General features: G+C 47.6%; 1 protein-coding gene across 1 annotated transcript in view; it reads right to left on the bottom strand.

Annotated features, from left to right (window-relative positions):
• Positions 1–16,524, bottom strand: part of LOC137615965 (dyslexia-associated protein KIAA0319-like protein) — a 169,725-nt gene that overhangs the window by 28,436 nt on the left and 124,765 nt on the right. Inside the window, exon 12 of the mRNA XM_068345648.1 lies at positions 15,169–15,330. Within this exon, the coding sequence (XP_068201749.1) occupies positions 15,169–15,330 (162 nt within the window). The remainder of the gene's footprint in view (positions 1–15,168; positions 15,331–16,524) is intronic.

Raw genomic sequence — 16,524 nt, forward strand, 5'->3', positions numbered from 1 at the left:
TGCCCTCCCTAGCGGGTGCGGCCTCTGCCACTTCCCGTACCACTTTTACCTACTCTGGAGGGTCTGGGGCCCTTTGGATCTTTGGCAGGAAAGGACTGATTGAAAACCTTCTTAGAGGACCCTGCCGGCCTGCTGATGGAGGGCTTGATGGATTGCGGCTGCTTCCTCGTAGGTAGTGGAACTTTACCATAGTACCTGGATGTCAAGGCTCTGTGGAGTAGGGAGTCCTTAGAGGACTTCTTCCTCAATCAGCCGCCCTCACAACCTCTTCCATCTTAACTGGTGGCTTGGTGGTAGCGTCCTTGCCTGGAAATTGCTAGACTGGGGTTTAAGTCCAGCTCAAACTTGTTAGTTAATTTGGTCACTGGAACCTCACCGTCCTTGTGAGCTAAGGATGGGGGGTTTGGGAGAGCCTATAGGTCTATATGCTTATTCATCAGAAGCCATTGCCTGGCCCTCCCTGGTCTTAGCTTGGGTGAAGAGGGGGCTTGGGTGCTTATCATATGTATTATGGTTAGTCTCTAGGGTATTGTCCTGTTTAATAGGGAAATGTCACTATCCCTTGCCTATGCCATTAATGAGAGGCCTTTAAACCTTTATACAGTATTGAGTTCTTAAGGATAGAGTTCCTGAGCTTTGTGATCTCAGCCTTGGGAACCTGCCAGTGGAACTTTTTAATCGCAGCATCTCGCTTCCTTGCCACCCATACATAGGGACTTAGAAATTCCCTAAGAAGATTTCAATCGACTGAAACCATTCTCTGGGAAACTGGTCGTCAAACAGCCTGACGGTCGACTGGATTTCAGGAAGTTTCCTGACTAGGATATTTTGTGTATCTACCATTGTCTGGGTGTCTCTTCCCGTGTAAATCAGGGGTTCATTTGAGTGTGGTGATATGTTTTCTTATTGCTGAATACAATTGTTCATTAATTCTTGAACAAGGATTGTCAACCTATCAAGTCTATCGTCTACATCATGGGCATGTCATAGGAGAATGTTTTCATCATCACTTCCACTGCCCCCAATAGCCCCTTTATCTTATTTGTCCATAGCAACTGCTGACATAGCTCTCATTGTCTTCTTAGCTATAGTGCACTTTGTCTTCACAGATTTTAACAAGATTTTATTATCCAATAATACAGTACTATGTTCCCATGCACTGACGCAAATAATGACCAGTGCTTGGGTTAGAATAAACACTGCACTGTTGTTTCTTAGATCTATTGCTTTTACATAGGTGCACAGAAAGTAGCTCTACAGCATGGACCCTTGCATTCATGACTATCAACTGGTTAGTGCTCTTCATAAGATGATGCCCCAGGCGCTCAGAAATGCTGACTATACTAAAATCATGGAAATCTCCCTCAATGGAAGATTCCATGTTACAATAATTTCCACTCTCTTCACATCTTATGGGTAAATACTGATTAAATGTCATGTCTATTAATGTATCAACAATATGCATTTGACCCTCTGTACCGGGGGGGCCTGGGACATGTATCTTTGGAAACAAATAAAAGTTCAGGCTCTAATATGTGCTAGCTAAGCATCATTCTATTGCAGGAAAAATTATTCTAGGAAATATGTTATTTTCTTTAGTAAAATAAATTTTTGAATATACTTACCCGGTGATCATATAGCTGTCAGCTCTGCTGCCCGACAGAAAAACCTACGGGCGGAATACGCCAGCGATCGCTATACAGGTGGGGGTGTACATCAACAGCGCCATCTGTCGAGCAGGTACTCAAGTACTCGATGTCAACACAGAACCAATTTTCTCCTCGGTCCACTGGGTCTCTATTGGGGAGGAAGGGTGGGTCCTTTAATTTATGATCACCGGGTAAGTATATTCAAAAATTTATTTTACTAATGAAAATAACATTTTTCAATATTAAACTTACCCGGTGATCATATAGCTGATTCACACCCAGGGGGGTGGGTAGAGACCAGCATATATGTTAACATTAAGAGCTAAGTATTCCGTATTTCATTTTAGCAGTTATTCAAAATAACAAACATAAAATTAATAAGTACCTGGTAAGGAAGTCGACTTGAACAATTACTCTGCCTTTTTAAGTACGTCTTCCTTACTGAGCCTCGCGATCCTCACAGGATGCTGAGCGACTCCTAGGAGCTGAAGTATGAAGGGTTGCAACCCATACTAAAGGACCTCATCAAAACCTCTAATCTAGGCGCTTCTCAAGAAAGAATTTGACCACCCGCCAAATCAACCAGGATGCGAAAGGCTTCTTAGCCTTCCGGACAACCCAAAAACAACAATAAAAAGCATTTCAAGAGAAAGATTAAAAAGGTTATGGGATTAGGGGAATGTAGTGGTTGAGCCCTCACCCACTACTGCACTCGCTGCTACGAATGGTCCCAGGGTGTAGCAGTTCTCGTAAAGAGACTGGACATCTTTAAGGTAAAATGATGCGAACACTGACTTGCTTCTCCAATAGGTTGCATCCATTACACTCTGCAGAGATCTGTTTTGTTTGAAGGCCACTGAAGTTGCGACAGCTCTAACTTCATGTGTCCTTACCTTCAGCAAAGCATGGTCCTCCTCATTCAGATGGGAATGAGCTTCTCGAATTAAAAGTCTGATATAATAAGAAACTGCATTCTTCGACATTGGTAAAGAAGGTTTCTTAATGGCGCACCATAAAGCTTCTGATTGTCCACGTAATGGCTTAGTCCGTTTCAAATAGTACTTAAGAGCTCTTACCGGGCATAGTACTCTTTCTAGTTCATTACCAACCAAATTAGCAAGGCTTGGAATATCGAACGATTTGGGCCAAGGACGAGAAGGAAGTTCGTTTTTGGCTAAAAAACCAAGCTGTAAGGAACATGTAGCCGTTTCAGATGTAAATCCAATGTTCCTGCTGAAGGCGTGTATCTCACTGACTCTTTTAGCTGTTGCTAAGCAGACGAGGAAAAGAGTTTTCAAAGTGAGATCTTTTAAAGAGACTGATTGAAGTGGTTCGAACCTTGCTGACATAAGGAACCTTAGTACCACGTCTAAGTTCCAACCTGGTGTGGCCAACCGACGCTCCTTCGAGGTCTTAAAAGACTTAAGGAGGTCCTGTAGATCTTTGTTGTTGGAAAGATCTAAGCCTCTGTGACGGAAGACTGCTGCAAACATGCTCCTGTAACCCTTGATCGTGGGAGCTGAAAGGGATCTTTCCTTCCTTAGGTATAAAAGGAAGTCAGCTATCTGAGTTACAGAGGTACTGGTTGAGGATACTGATTTAGACTTGCACCAGCTTCGGAAGACTTCCCACTTCGACTGGTAGACTTTGAGAGTGGATGTCCTCCTAGCTCTAGCAATCGCTCTGGCTGCCTCCTTCGAAAAGCCTCTAGCTCTCGAGAGTCTTTCGATAGTCTGAAGGCAGTCAGACGAAGAGCGTGGAGGCTTGGGTGTACCTTCTTTACATGCGGCTGACGCAGAAGGTCCACTCTTAGAGGAAGTGATCTGGGAACGTCTACTAGCCATTGCAGTACCTCGGTGAACCATTCTCTCGCGGGCCAGAGGGGAGCAACCAACGTCAACCTTGTCCCTTCGTGAGGCGAACTTCTGCAGTACTCTGTTGACAATCTTGAACGGGGGGAACGCATAAAGGTCTAGATGGGACCAATCCAGAAGAAAGGCATCTATGTGAACTGCTGCTGGGTCCGGAATCGGTGAACAATAAATTGGGAGCCTCTTGGTCATCGAGGTTGCGAACAGATCTATGGTGGGCTGACCCCATAAGGCCCATAGTCTGTTGCATACATTCTTGTGAAGGGTCCACTCTGTTGGGATGATTTGACCCTTCCGGCTGAGGCGGTCTGCCATGACATTCATGTCGCCTTGAATGAACCTCGTTACTAGGGATATGTTTCGATCTCTTGACCAGGTGAGGAGGTCCCTTGCGATCTCGTACAACGTCATCGAATGAGTCCCTCCTTGCTTGGAGATGTACGCCAAGGCTGTGGTGTTGTCGGAGTTCACCTCCACCACCTTGCCTAGAAGGAGGGACTTGAAGCTTCTCAAGGCCAGATGAACTGCCAGTAGCTCCTTGCAGTTGATGTGCAACTCGCTTTGAACCGCATTCCACGTGCCCGAGCATTCCCGACCGTCCAATGTCGCACCCCAGCCCGTGTCCGATGCGTCCGAGAAGAGAAGGTGGTCGGGGGTCTGAACAGCCAGTGGCAGACCCTCCCTGAGGAGAATGTTGTTCTTCCACCAAGTCAGTGACGACTTCATCTTCTCGGAAATAGGAACCGAGACCGCTTCTAGCGTCTTGTCCTTTCTCCAGTGAGCAGCTAAGTGAAATTGAAGGGGGCGGAGGTGGAGTCTCCCTAACGCGATGAACTGGTCCAGTGATGAAAGCATCCCTATCAGACTCATCCACTGTCTGACTGAACATCGGTCCTTCTTCAGCATGGACTGGATGCATTCTTGGGCTTGACTGATTCTGGGGGCCGACGGAAAAGCCCGAAAAGCTTGACTCTGAATCTCCATTCCTAGGTATACTATAGTTTGGGATGGGACGAGTTGGGACTTTTCTATATTGACCAGGAGACCCAATTCCTTGGTCAGATCTAGAGTCCACTGTAGATTCTCCAGACAGCGACGACTTGACGCAGCTCTTAAAAGCCAGTCGTCCAAATAGAGGGAGGCTCTGATGTTTGCTAAATGCAGGAATTTGGCAATATTCCTCATCAGTTTGGTAAAAACTAGAGGTGCCGTGCTTAGGCCAAAGCACAGGGCTTGGAACTGGTACACAACCTTCCCGAAAACGAACCTTAGAAAAGGTTGGGAATCTGGGTGGATGGGGACGTGAAAGTTAGCGTCCTTTAGGTCTAACGAGACCATCCAGTCTTCCTTCCTGACCGATGCTAGAACCGACTTTGTCGTCTCCATGGTGAACGTCTGCTTTGTGACAAAGACATTCAGAGCACTGACGTCTAGCACCGGTCTCCACCCTCCTGTCTTCTTCGGCACTAAGAAGAGGCGGTTGTAGAAGCCCGGGGATTGATGGTCCCGGACTATGACTACCGCTCCCTTTTGTAGTAAGAGAGACACCTCTTGCTGTAAAGCTAGTCTCTTGTCCTCCTCTCTGTACCTGGGAGAGAGGTCGATGGGAGTTGTTGCTAGAGGGGGCTTGCGCAAGAATGGAATCTTGTACCCCTCCTTGAGTAACTTCACAGACTGTGCGTCTGCACCCCTGTTCTCCCAGGCTTGCCAGTAGTTCTTGAGCCTGGCTCCCACTGCTGTCTGAAGAAGGTGGCAGTCAGACTCTGCCTCTAGAGGACTTGGAACCCTTCTTCTTGCTCCCACGTTGACTTCCGGCACGAGCACCTCCTCTGCTGGAGGCTCTGCCACGAAAGGGCGGAATGAACCTTGAAGCTGGAGTGTCCATCCTGGGTCTAGGCACGGAGGGCAAAGGGGTGGCTTTGCGTGCGGATGACGCCACCAGGTCATGGGTGTCTTTCTGGATCAAGGAGGCAGCAATCTCCTTGATCAACTCTTCAGGGAAGAGACACTTCGAGAGTGGAGCAAACATAAGCTCCGACTTTTGACATGGGGTGACTCCAGCTGACAAGAAGGAGCAAAGGTGATCCCGCTTCTTGAGGACCCCAGACACGAAAGAAGCCGCAAGTTCACTAGAACCATCCCGTATGGCTTTGTCCATGCAGGACATGATGAGCATGGAAGTTTCCTTATCAGAAGGGGAGGTCTTCCTGCTCAACGCTCCCAAACACCAGTCCAAGAAGTTAAAGACTTCGAATGCACGGAAAACTCCCTTCATAAGATGGTCCATATCCGAAGGAGTCCAGCAAATCTTGGAGCGTCTCATAGCCAGCCTGCGGGGAGAGTCTACCAGACTTGAGAAGTCGCCCTGGGCAGAGGCAGGAACTCCCAAGCCGAGAACTTCTCCCGTGGCATACCAGACGCTAGATCTGGAAGCAAGCTTGACCGGGGGAAACATGAAGGATGTCTTCCCAAGTTGCTTCTTGGACTGCAACCACTCTCCCAGTACCCTTAAAGCTCTCTTGGACGAGCGAGCGAGTACGAGCTTCGTAAAGGCAGGTGCTGCTGACTGCATGCCTAAAGCGAACTCAGAGGGAGGCGAGCGTGGTGCTGCAGACACAAACTGATCCGGATATAAATCCTTGAACAGCGCAAGCACTTTCCTAAAGTCTAAGGAGGGAGGCGTGGTCTTGGGTTCTTCGATGTTCGAGTGTTGGTCGTCAAGATGTGCAGCTTCGTCATCATCAGAGATACCATCGTCTGAATGTTGAGGAGGAAGAGGCAACGGAGTAGGCTGGACGGCTGAGTCCGGCAGCACGGGTGCATGCGTGGCTGCACTGGACCCAACGTCATGCCACTGTTGGTCAGTCTGAGAACTGGCAACAACCAAAGCTGAGTGGGTGCGCAAAGCGTCTACTCCCGACTGTGGAAGGATAGCGGAGACCACCGTGGGTTGCGGAGGCTGACGCACCGCGTCAAAACACGGCAGCCTAACTCCACCCTCCTGTTGTTGTGGTAGCTCACGCACGGCAACGGAGGGTTCCGTGCGTCTGTGAACGTCAGCATGCGTCTGGCAGGGTCGACTGCGCATGGGTGGTGGAGCTCTCACAGCTGGAGTGTGGGAGCAGGCAGCCTCAGCGTCTGCTGGGCGCACAACCGTGGCAGGTTGTAGGCTAACGGGTGCAGCGTCAACCTTCTCCGCACGAAACTCCTGCATAACAGCAGCTAACTGAGTTTGCATAGACTGCAGCAAAGACCACTTAGGGTCTACAAAAGCGGCAACAGACGGAGTTACTGTCCGTTGTGACTGAGGGTCTAAAACAGCGGGTGCGGCAACAGACGGAGTTACTGCCTGTTGCGGTACCACTTTGCCTCTCTTAGGAGGTGTGCAGTCGTCGGAGGACTGCAGCGAGTCCGAACTGACCCAGTGGCTACACCTGGGCCGTTGGACTTGCTCGGAAGGGACCTTACGTTTAAGAGGCCGTGAGACCTTGGTCCATCGTTTCTGTCGAGAAACCTCTTCCGCAGACGAGGAATGAACGGGCTCACTCGTCTTCTTGTGGGTGGGACGATCTAGGTAAGATACGTCCGAAACCACGGAGGGTACGTCTGTCCGCTGATTAAAGCCTGTCGAACCCTTTGGTCGTACGACATTGCTTCTCCCCTGGGCTTGGGAGCTTGCAAGAGGTCCCGGACTGGGAGGACGACAGGCACGAATAGACGCACCCTCATGCGTAACACTGACACTTTTCACTGCACTGACACTCACTTCACTTCCCACTGCACTTTTACCTTTCAACTCTCTGACGTCAGCCATGAGTTGATTGCGGTCATTCGCCAATGACTCGACTCTCTCACCTAGAGCCTGGATGGCACGCATCATATCTGCCATTGAAGGTTGATGAGAGCTAGCAGGGGGGTCGGGTGCAACCACTACAGGGGAAGGAATAGGTTGAGGGGCATGGGGAGAGGAAAAATCAATTGAGCGAGACGAACTCCTCCTGATCCTATCCTTCTCTAGCCTACGTGCATATTTCAGGAATTCTTGAAACCCGAATTCCGAAAGCCCAACGCATTCCTCACATCGATCTTCCAATTGACAGGCTTTACCCCTACAATTGGAACAAACGGTGTGCGGATCGATAGAGGCCTTCGGAAGACGCCTTGAACAGTCCCTAGCGCTACATTTCCTGTACTTGGGGACTTGAGAAGGGTCAGACATCTTGAATTAGTCAAAGAGGGGAATTCAAAATCTATCCAAGTCGTCAACAAATAATCCAAAATCCAAAAAAGAATGCAAGGAAGTATTGAAGATAACTTCTGCACAGCGATAGCTAATAACCAGAAATGAATACTTCACCAAATAACGTGAAAATCAATCCAGAAAACAAGAGCGTATTCAGTAGGTCTTGCCGGTGGCACGACAGAGAGAAAATTGGTTCTGTGTTGACATCGAGTACTTGAGTACCTGCTCGACAGATGGCGCTGTTGATGTACACCCCCACCTGTATAGCGATCGCTGGCGTATTCCGCCCGTAGGTTTTTCTGTCGGGCAGCAGAGCTGACAGCTATATGATCACCGAGTAAGTTTAATATTGAAAAATTCATGGTCAAGATCAGAGGGGAAGATTAGTAATGCAGAACTCTTCGTGATACATACACGAGGATAACATATCACTATTTCCTTTAGGAAAGGTCATAAAAATGTTATTTTCATTAGTAAAATAAATTTTTGAATATACTTACCCGATAATCATGTAGCTGTCAACTCCGTTGCCCGACAGAATTCTACGGACGGGATACGCCAGCGATCGCTATACAAGAGGGGGGTGTACTCACCAGCGCCATCTGTGGTCAGGTACTCCAGTACTTCTTGACAACACCACCTCAATTTTTTCCTCGGTCCACTGGTTCTCTATGGGGAGGAAGGGTGGGTCAATTAAATCATGATTATCGGGTAAGTATATTCAAAAATTTATTTTACTAATGAAAATAACATTTTTCAATATTAATCTTACCCGATAATCATGTAGCTGATTCACACCCAGGGGGGTGGGTGAAAACCAGTGTACATGTTAATCAAGAAGCTAAGTATCCCGTATTTCATATTATCAGTTATTCAAAATAACAATGAAATTATAAGTACCTGGTAAGGAAGTCGACTTGAACCATTACTCTGCCTTTAATAAGTTCGTCTTCCTTACTGAGCGCAGCGTTCCTCTTAGGAGGCTGAACAACTCTAAGGTGCTGAAGTATAAAGGGTTGCAACCCATACTAAAGGACCTCTACACAACCTCTAACCTAGGCGCTTCTCAAGAAAGAATTGACCACCCGCCAAATCAACTAGGATGCGGAAGGCTTCTTAGCCTACCGTAACAACCCAAAAACAACAATAAAAGCATTCAAGAGAAAGGTTAAAAAAGGTTATGGGATTAAGGGAATGTAGTGGCTGAGCCCTCACCTACTACTGCACTCGCTGCTACGAATGGTCCCAGGGTGTAGCAGTTCTCGTAAAGAGACTGGACATCTTTGAGATAGAATGATGCAAACACTGACTTGCTCCTCCAATAGGTTGCATCCATAATACTCTGCAGAGAACGGTTCTGTTTGAAGGCCAACGAAGTAGCCACAGCTCTCACTTCGTGTGTCCTTACCTTCAGCAAAGCAAGGTCTTCATCCTTCATGTGAGAATGAGCTTCTCTAATCAGAAGCCTTATGTAATACGAAACTGCGTTCTTGGACATAGGCATCGAAGGTTTCTTAATGGCACACCATAAGGCCTCTGATTGTCCTCGTATAGGTTTTGACCTTTTAAGATAGTACTTTAGAGCTCTGACAGGGCAAAGAACTCTCTCTAGCTCGTTACCCACCATGTTGGAAAGGCTAGGAATTTCGAACGACCTAGGCCAAGGACGTGAAGGAAGTTCATTTTTTGCCAAAAACCCGAGCTGTAAGGAACATGTAGCTGTTTCGGATGTGAATCCTATGTTCCTGCTGAAGGCGTGAACCTCACTAACTCTTTTGGCTGTTGCAAGGCAGACGAGGAAAAGAGTTTTGAGAGTAAGGTCTTTGAAAGAGGCTGACTGGAGAGGTTCAAATCTAGGAGACATAAGGAACCTTAAGACTACGTCTAGATTCCAGCCTGGAGTGGACAAGCGACGTTCTTTAGAGGTCTCGAAAGACTTAAGGATGTCCTGTAGATCTTTGTTGGAGGAAAGATCCAAGCCTCTGTGGCGGAAAACTGTTGCCAACATACTTCTGTACCCTTTTATCGTAGGAGCCGAAAGAGATCTAACATTCCTAAGATGCAACAGGAAGTCAGCAACTTGGGTTACAGAGGTACTGGTAGAGGAAACTGCATTGGCTCTGCACCAGCTTCGGAAGACTTCCCACTTGGATTGATAGACTCTGTGAGTGGATATCCTCCTTGCTCTGGCAATCGCTCTGGCTGCCTCCTTCGAAAAGCCTCTAGCTCTAGAGAGTCTTTCGATAGTCTGAAGGCAGTCAGACGAAGAGCGTGGAGGCTTGGGTGTACCTTCTTTACGTGAGGTTGACGTAGAAGGTCCACTCTTAGAGGGAGAGTCCTGGGAACGTCGACCAGCCATTGCAGTACCTCTGTGAACCATTCTCTTGCAGGCCAAAGGGGAGCAACCAACGTCAGCCGTGTCCCTTCGTGAGAGACGAACTTCTGAATAACTCTGTTGATGATCTTGAACGGCGGGAATGCATATAGATCGAAGTGGGACCAATCCAGCAGAAAAGCATCCACGTGAACTGCTGCCGGGTCTGGGATTGGGGAACAGTACAATGGGAGCCTCTTGGTCATCGAGGTAGCGAACAGATCTATCGTTGGCTGACCCCACAAGGCCCAAAGCCTGTTGCACACGTTCTTGTGAAGGGTCCATTCTGTGGGGATGACTTGACCCTTCCTGCTGAGGCGATCTGCCGAGACATTCATATTGCCTTGAATGAATCTCGTTACCAGCGTGAGGTTTCGACTTCTTGACCAAATGAGGAGGTCCCTTGCTATCTCGTACAGCTTCCTCGAATGAGTCCCTCCCTGCTTGGAGATGTACGCCAAGGCTGTGGTGTTCACCTCCACCACCTTGCTTAGCAGGAGGGACTTGAAGTTCATTAAGGCCAGATGTACTGCCAACAACTCCTTGCAATTGATGTGAAGCGTTTCCTGTTCCTTGTTCCATGTTCCCGAGCATTCCTGTCCGTCCAAGGTCGCGCCCCAGCCCGAGTCTGATGCGTCCGAATAGAGATGAAGATTGGGGGTCTGAACAGCTAACGAGAGACCCTCCTTGAGAAGGATGTTGCTCTTCCACCACATGAGAGTGGTCTTCATCTCTTTGGTAACAGGAATAGAGACCGCTTCGAGCGTCATATTCTTGTCCCAGTGAGCTGCTAGATGGTATTGAAGGGGGCGGAGGTGGAGTCTCCCTAACTCGGTGAACAGGGCTAACGATGACAGGGTCCCTGTTAGACTCATCCACTGTCTCACCGAGCATCTGTTCCTCTTCAGCATGCTCAGGATGCACTCTAGGGCTTGGTTGATTCTTGGGGCCGACGGAAAAGCCCGAAAAGCTTGACTCCGAATCTCCATTCCCAGGTAAACGATGGTTTGGGAAGGAATAAGCTGGGACTTCTCTAAGTTGACCAAAAGACCCAGTTCCTTGGTCAAGTCCAAAGTCCATCTGAGACTCTCCAGACAGCGACGACTTGTGGGGGCTCTTAAAAGCCAGTCGTCTAAATAAAGGGAGGCTCTGATGTCCGCCAAGTGGAGGAATTTGGCAATATTCCTCATCAGTCGCGTAAACACCATAGGTGCTGTGCTTAGGCCAAAACACAGGGCTTGGAATTGGTACACAACCTTTCCAAAAACGAATCTCAGAAAAGGTTGGGAGTCTGGATGAATGGGGACGTGAAAGTAGGCGTCTTTCAGATCCAACGAGACCATCCAGTCCTCCTGCCTGACCGCTGCTAGGACCGACTTCGTCGTCTCCATAGTGAACGTCTGCTTGGTGACATAAGCATTGAGCGCACTGACGTCCAGCACCGGTCTCCAACCTCCTGTCTTCTTGGCCACCAGGAAGAGACGGTTGTAAAAGCCCGGGGATTGATGATCCCGGACTATCACCACTGCCTCCTTCTGTAACAGGAGCGACACCTCTTGATGTAACGCTAGCCTCTTGTCCTTTTCCTTGTAGTTGGGAGAGAGGTTGATGGGAGAAGTGGTCAGAGGGGGATTGCGGCAGAATGGGATCCTGTAACCCTCCCTTAGCCACTTGACAGACTGGGCGTCTGCACCTCTTCTTTCCCAAGCTTGCCAGAAGGTCTTGAGTCTGGCTCCTACGGCTGTCTGGAGAGGAGGAGAGTCAATGTTTGCTTTTCGAAGACTTGGTACCTTTCTTGGACCTGCCCCTGTGACCGTCTGGGCGGGTACTTCCTCGGCTGGGGGCTCTGCCACGAAAGGGCGGAATAAATCTGGTAGCAGGAGTATCAGCCACTGGGGTGCGGTAAGTTCTTGGAACTGAAGGTGCAACCTTAGCCTTCCGTGCTGAAGAGGCCACGAGGTCATGCGTATCCTTCTGTATAAGAGCCGCAGACATTTCCTTGATAAGATCCTCAGGAAACAGGAACTTAGACAGGGGAGCAAAAAGTAACTGTGACCTTTGGCAAGAGGTGATACCAGTGGAAAGGAAGGAGCAAAGTTGTTCCCTTTTCTTGAGGACTCCCGATACAAACATAGAGGCAAGTTCGCCGGAACCATCGCGAATTGCTTTGTCCATACAGGACATAATCAGCATGGCCGAGTCTTTGTCAGAAGGGGCAGTCTTCTTGCTCAAGGCCCCCAGGCACCAGTCGAGGAAATTAAAAATTTCAAAGGCGCGAAAGACTCCCTTTAAGAAGTGGTCCAGGTCAGAAAAGGTCCAGCAGACCTTAGAGCGTCTCATAGCCGACCTTCGTGGAGAGTCAACCAAACTTGAGAAGTCAGCCTGGGCAGAGGCAGGGACCCCCAAGCCTGGTTCCTCTCCCGTGGCATACCAGACGCCCGCCTTAGAAGCCAGCTTAGGAGGCGGAAACATAAAAGACGTCTTTCCCAGTTGCTGCTTGGACTGCAACCAATCCCCTAACATTCTCAAAGCTCTCTTTGACGATCTGGCGAAGACAAGCTTAGTGTAGGCAGACTTAACAGGTTGCATGCCTAGAGAGAACTCGGATGGAGGAGAACGAGGGGTAGCAGAAACAAAATGTTCAGGGTATAACTCTCTGAAAAGAGTAAGGACCTTGCGAAAGTCAATGGAGGGTGGCAATGACTTGGGTTCCTCCACATCAGATGAAGGATCATCCAGGTGAGCCGCTTCATCTTCAGAAACCTCATCACCTGAGTGTTGAGAAGCGAGAGGTAACGATAAAGCAGTATGCTGAATGGCTGAATCCTGAAGAACGGGTGCATGCGCACTAGCGGATTCATCCTCAAGAGTCTGCTGAAGAGGATGAGGGCTGGTAATGACAAAGTCCTGAGGCTGGGATGAAGGAGGTTCTGCGGGGGTCTGAGGAGCAAGCGTGGTGAGAGGCGAATGCTGTAAAGCATGAGGCTCATGCTGCATAATCTGCGGTTCAAGTTGAATAGGAAGCGGCTTAAGCTGAGAAGAAAGTGGTTGCTGCATGCGTTGAGGTGGCTGTCTCATAGCATGAGGTTCCTGCCTCAAGGGTTGCGCTTGCCTCAAGGGTTGAGGTGGCTGCGCAGAGAGAGGCTCTTGTCCCACGAGTTGAGGTTCTAGCCTCAAGAGTTGAGGTGCTTGCCTCGAGAGTTGAGGTTCTCGCCTCGAGGAAAGTGGAGGTGGCTGCTGCAAGAGTTGAGGTTGCTGCCTCAAGGATGGTGGAGGTTGTCGCACCGCAAGAGGTTGCTGCCTCGAGGATGGTTGCAACGCAAGAGGCTCCTGCCTCAAGGGTAGAGGAGGTTGCTGCAAAGCATAAGGCTCCTGCCCCAAGTGTTGAGGAGGTTGCCGCGTGGCAAGAGGCTCCTGCCTCAAGGAAAGTGGAGGTTGCTGCACAGCGCTGGTATCTGGCAACTCCCAAAGCGGCAGCTCACGCATGGAGGTAGCTTGAGGAACCTCAACCTCATACGTCTGGCAGGCTGGACTGCGCAGAGGTGGGGGAGCGCTCGTAGGAGGAGGTGTGATAACCTTCTCTGCCTGAAACTCCTGCATCAACACCGCAAGCTGCGACTGCATAGTCTGCAGCATAGCCAACTTGGGATCAACAGAAGTTGAGGTCTGTTGAGGCATAGCTTTAACAGAAGTTGAGGTCTGTTGAGGTAAAGCTTTACCTCTCTTAGGAGGCGTGCAGCCATCCGATGACTGCGGCGAGTCCGAGCTAGCCCAGTGGCTACACCCGGGCTGTTGGACTCGCGCGGTCTGGACCTTACGCTTAAGAGGCCTTGAGACCTGGGTCCAGCGTTTCCTCCCGGAAACATCTTCTGCAGACGAGGAAATAAAGGGCTCAATCGTCTGAGAGTGGAAGTGACGATCTCTATAAGATACGCCCGCAACCACTGAGGATACTACTGTGCGCCGATCAAGGCCTGCCGAACCCTTTTGCCCTTCGACATTGCTTCTCCCCTGGGCTTGGGAGCTTGCAAGAGGTCCCGGACTGGGAGGACGACTGGCACCCACAGAAGTATCCTCATGCGCAACACTGACACTGACACTAGGCACAGCACTGGCACTACCACTTCCCACTGCACTTTTCACTTTAAGTTCCTTGACATCTGCCAAGAGAAACTTGTGGTCACTCACTACTGACTCCACCTTATCACCTAAAGCCTGAATGGCACGTAAAACATCCGACATATCAGGCTGAGCACTAAAAATAGGTTCGGGGGTAGCCACTACAGGGGGAGGAAAAGGTTGAGGATCATGGGGGGAGGAATAAAGTAAAGAGCGAGCCGAACTCCTCCTAACTCTCTCTCTCTCTAACTTAGTCGTATACTTGAGGAATCGAATAAAATCAAGTTCCGAAAGTCCGGCACATTCCTCACATCGATCTTCCAACTGACAGGATTTTCCCCTACAGTCGGAACAAACGGTGTGAGGATCAACCGAGGCCTTCGGAAGACGCCTAATACAAGTCCTACATCGTCTTTGGGGAGGAGCTTGAGAATGGTCGGACATCTTGAATCAGAGAACAGTCAAGGGGGGATTCCAAATTAAAGCAAAGATCGTTATACCATTAATCAAAATCAATCCAAAAGCTATCTAAGCTAAGGGAAAAGCTTCCTGTATAGCGAAAGCTGAAATCTCAGAGCAATACTTCACCAAAACCGTGAACAAAGACTCCAAAATCATAAGCGTATCCATGTAGGTCTTGCCGGAAGCACGACAGAGGAAAAATTGAGGTGGTGTTGTCAAGAAGTACTGGAGTACCTGACCACAGATGGCGCTGGTGAGTACACCCCCCTCTTGTATAGCGATCGCTGGCGTATCCCGTCCGTAGAATTCTGTCGGGCAACGGAGTTGACAGCTACATGATTATCGGGTAAGATTAATATTGAAAAAGTACAGTATACCAAAACTCTAGTCATGTTAAATACTTGTCTAGTGTATTACAATTTATTATAGAGAAGTATTAATGCAACGCACCTGAACAATTATTCTGGCAGACAACCGTATCAACACTGATCAGAGGTAAGTCTAACAATTCTGATGACTCTGAATTTATTTGGTGACGGAGTAATGTCACAACCTCTGGTCCTCTCACAATATTCTTACCAGCATAAGCTAAAAATGTCAAACGCACATGACCTGGAAAATAAAACATCAAAGAATATCAATAAACTACAATAAATTTAAAAACATATTCTTGGCTGAGATAGGTCGATTTTGATGGATAACTATTCGAATTAGAAGTATTTTTTGCTGAAATAATTCTATAAGAAGAAAGCTGAAAGAAATAAGTACCAAATATATGAACAAAGATTGTTAACTATATTACTTTTTGGAACCTGAGCAAACTCCATGCTTTGCCTACAGTGACAAAAGTTTCTGGTATTGATAACTTGAAGTCTATTTCTAGCCCTGGTCCAAAGAAACAATAGAAATGAAATGGAAAAGTAGATTTGACAGAAAAGAAATATTAGGGAAGTAAGGCTATGGGATCCAGGAAAACCACATAAAAAAAAAAATGTTTCAAAGTTTAGCAATACATGGTAAGAGAGTAATTAAACTACAAAATTACAAGATAACTAACTTTCACAGGGAAAATGTGAGAAGCTGTGGCCCGATAGTTATCTATTTTGCTAGCGACCAAATTGTAGAATGATACTCTTAATTAATCAATGGAACTTGAGAATTTTAGAGTAGGAGCTAGTATTTTGATTAAGCAGGTTGACAGACTCATTCCCATTTATCTGTTATTTATTTCCTTAATGTTGTTATTTATCTAATTATTTTATTTTCTATTACTTCTTTTTTTATCATTTATTCTTTACTTCTCAGTTTCAATTACAAACTAAGTTTGTATTCCCTAGTGGGGCCATTAGGCTTGTACTATTCTGCTCTTCCAACTAGGGTTGCAGCTTTGCAGTAATGATATTAAACTGACGGGAGAAGGAACTTCCTCCTTGAATTGGGTTGGATTAGGAATCTAAGGACAGGGGCCAGGCACTAAATTGATTGATTGATTGATTTAAAGTTTTCTGGCATCCTGACTAGTACAAACTTTCAGCACCGTAATGAATATTTAAATTGGTTAAACCTTTAAAATATTTAAACAACTGCATTCACACATAACTGCATACATTTCATGTTTAGATAATGAATTATTAAAAAATAAAAAATACATTAAATTTCTTTAAAAAGATTCATTTCATGTATCAACCAAACAAGACCATCTACATCAACATCTGAAATATCACAGATGGATTAACCATAAAGGTGGTATTTCTGACACTGATATACTAATTTTGAGCTGTCTACCAGAATGTGCTGAACCAACAG

Source organism: Palaemon carinicauda, chromosome 22 (assembly GCF_036898095.1).
Source record: "Palaemon carinicauda isolate YSFRI2023 chromosome 22, ASM3689809v2, whole genome shotgun sequence".
Classification (NCBI taxonomy): Eukaryota; Metazoa; Arthropoda; class Malacostraca; order Decapoda; family Palaemonidae; genus Palaemon; species Palaemon carinicauda.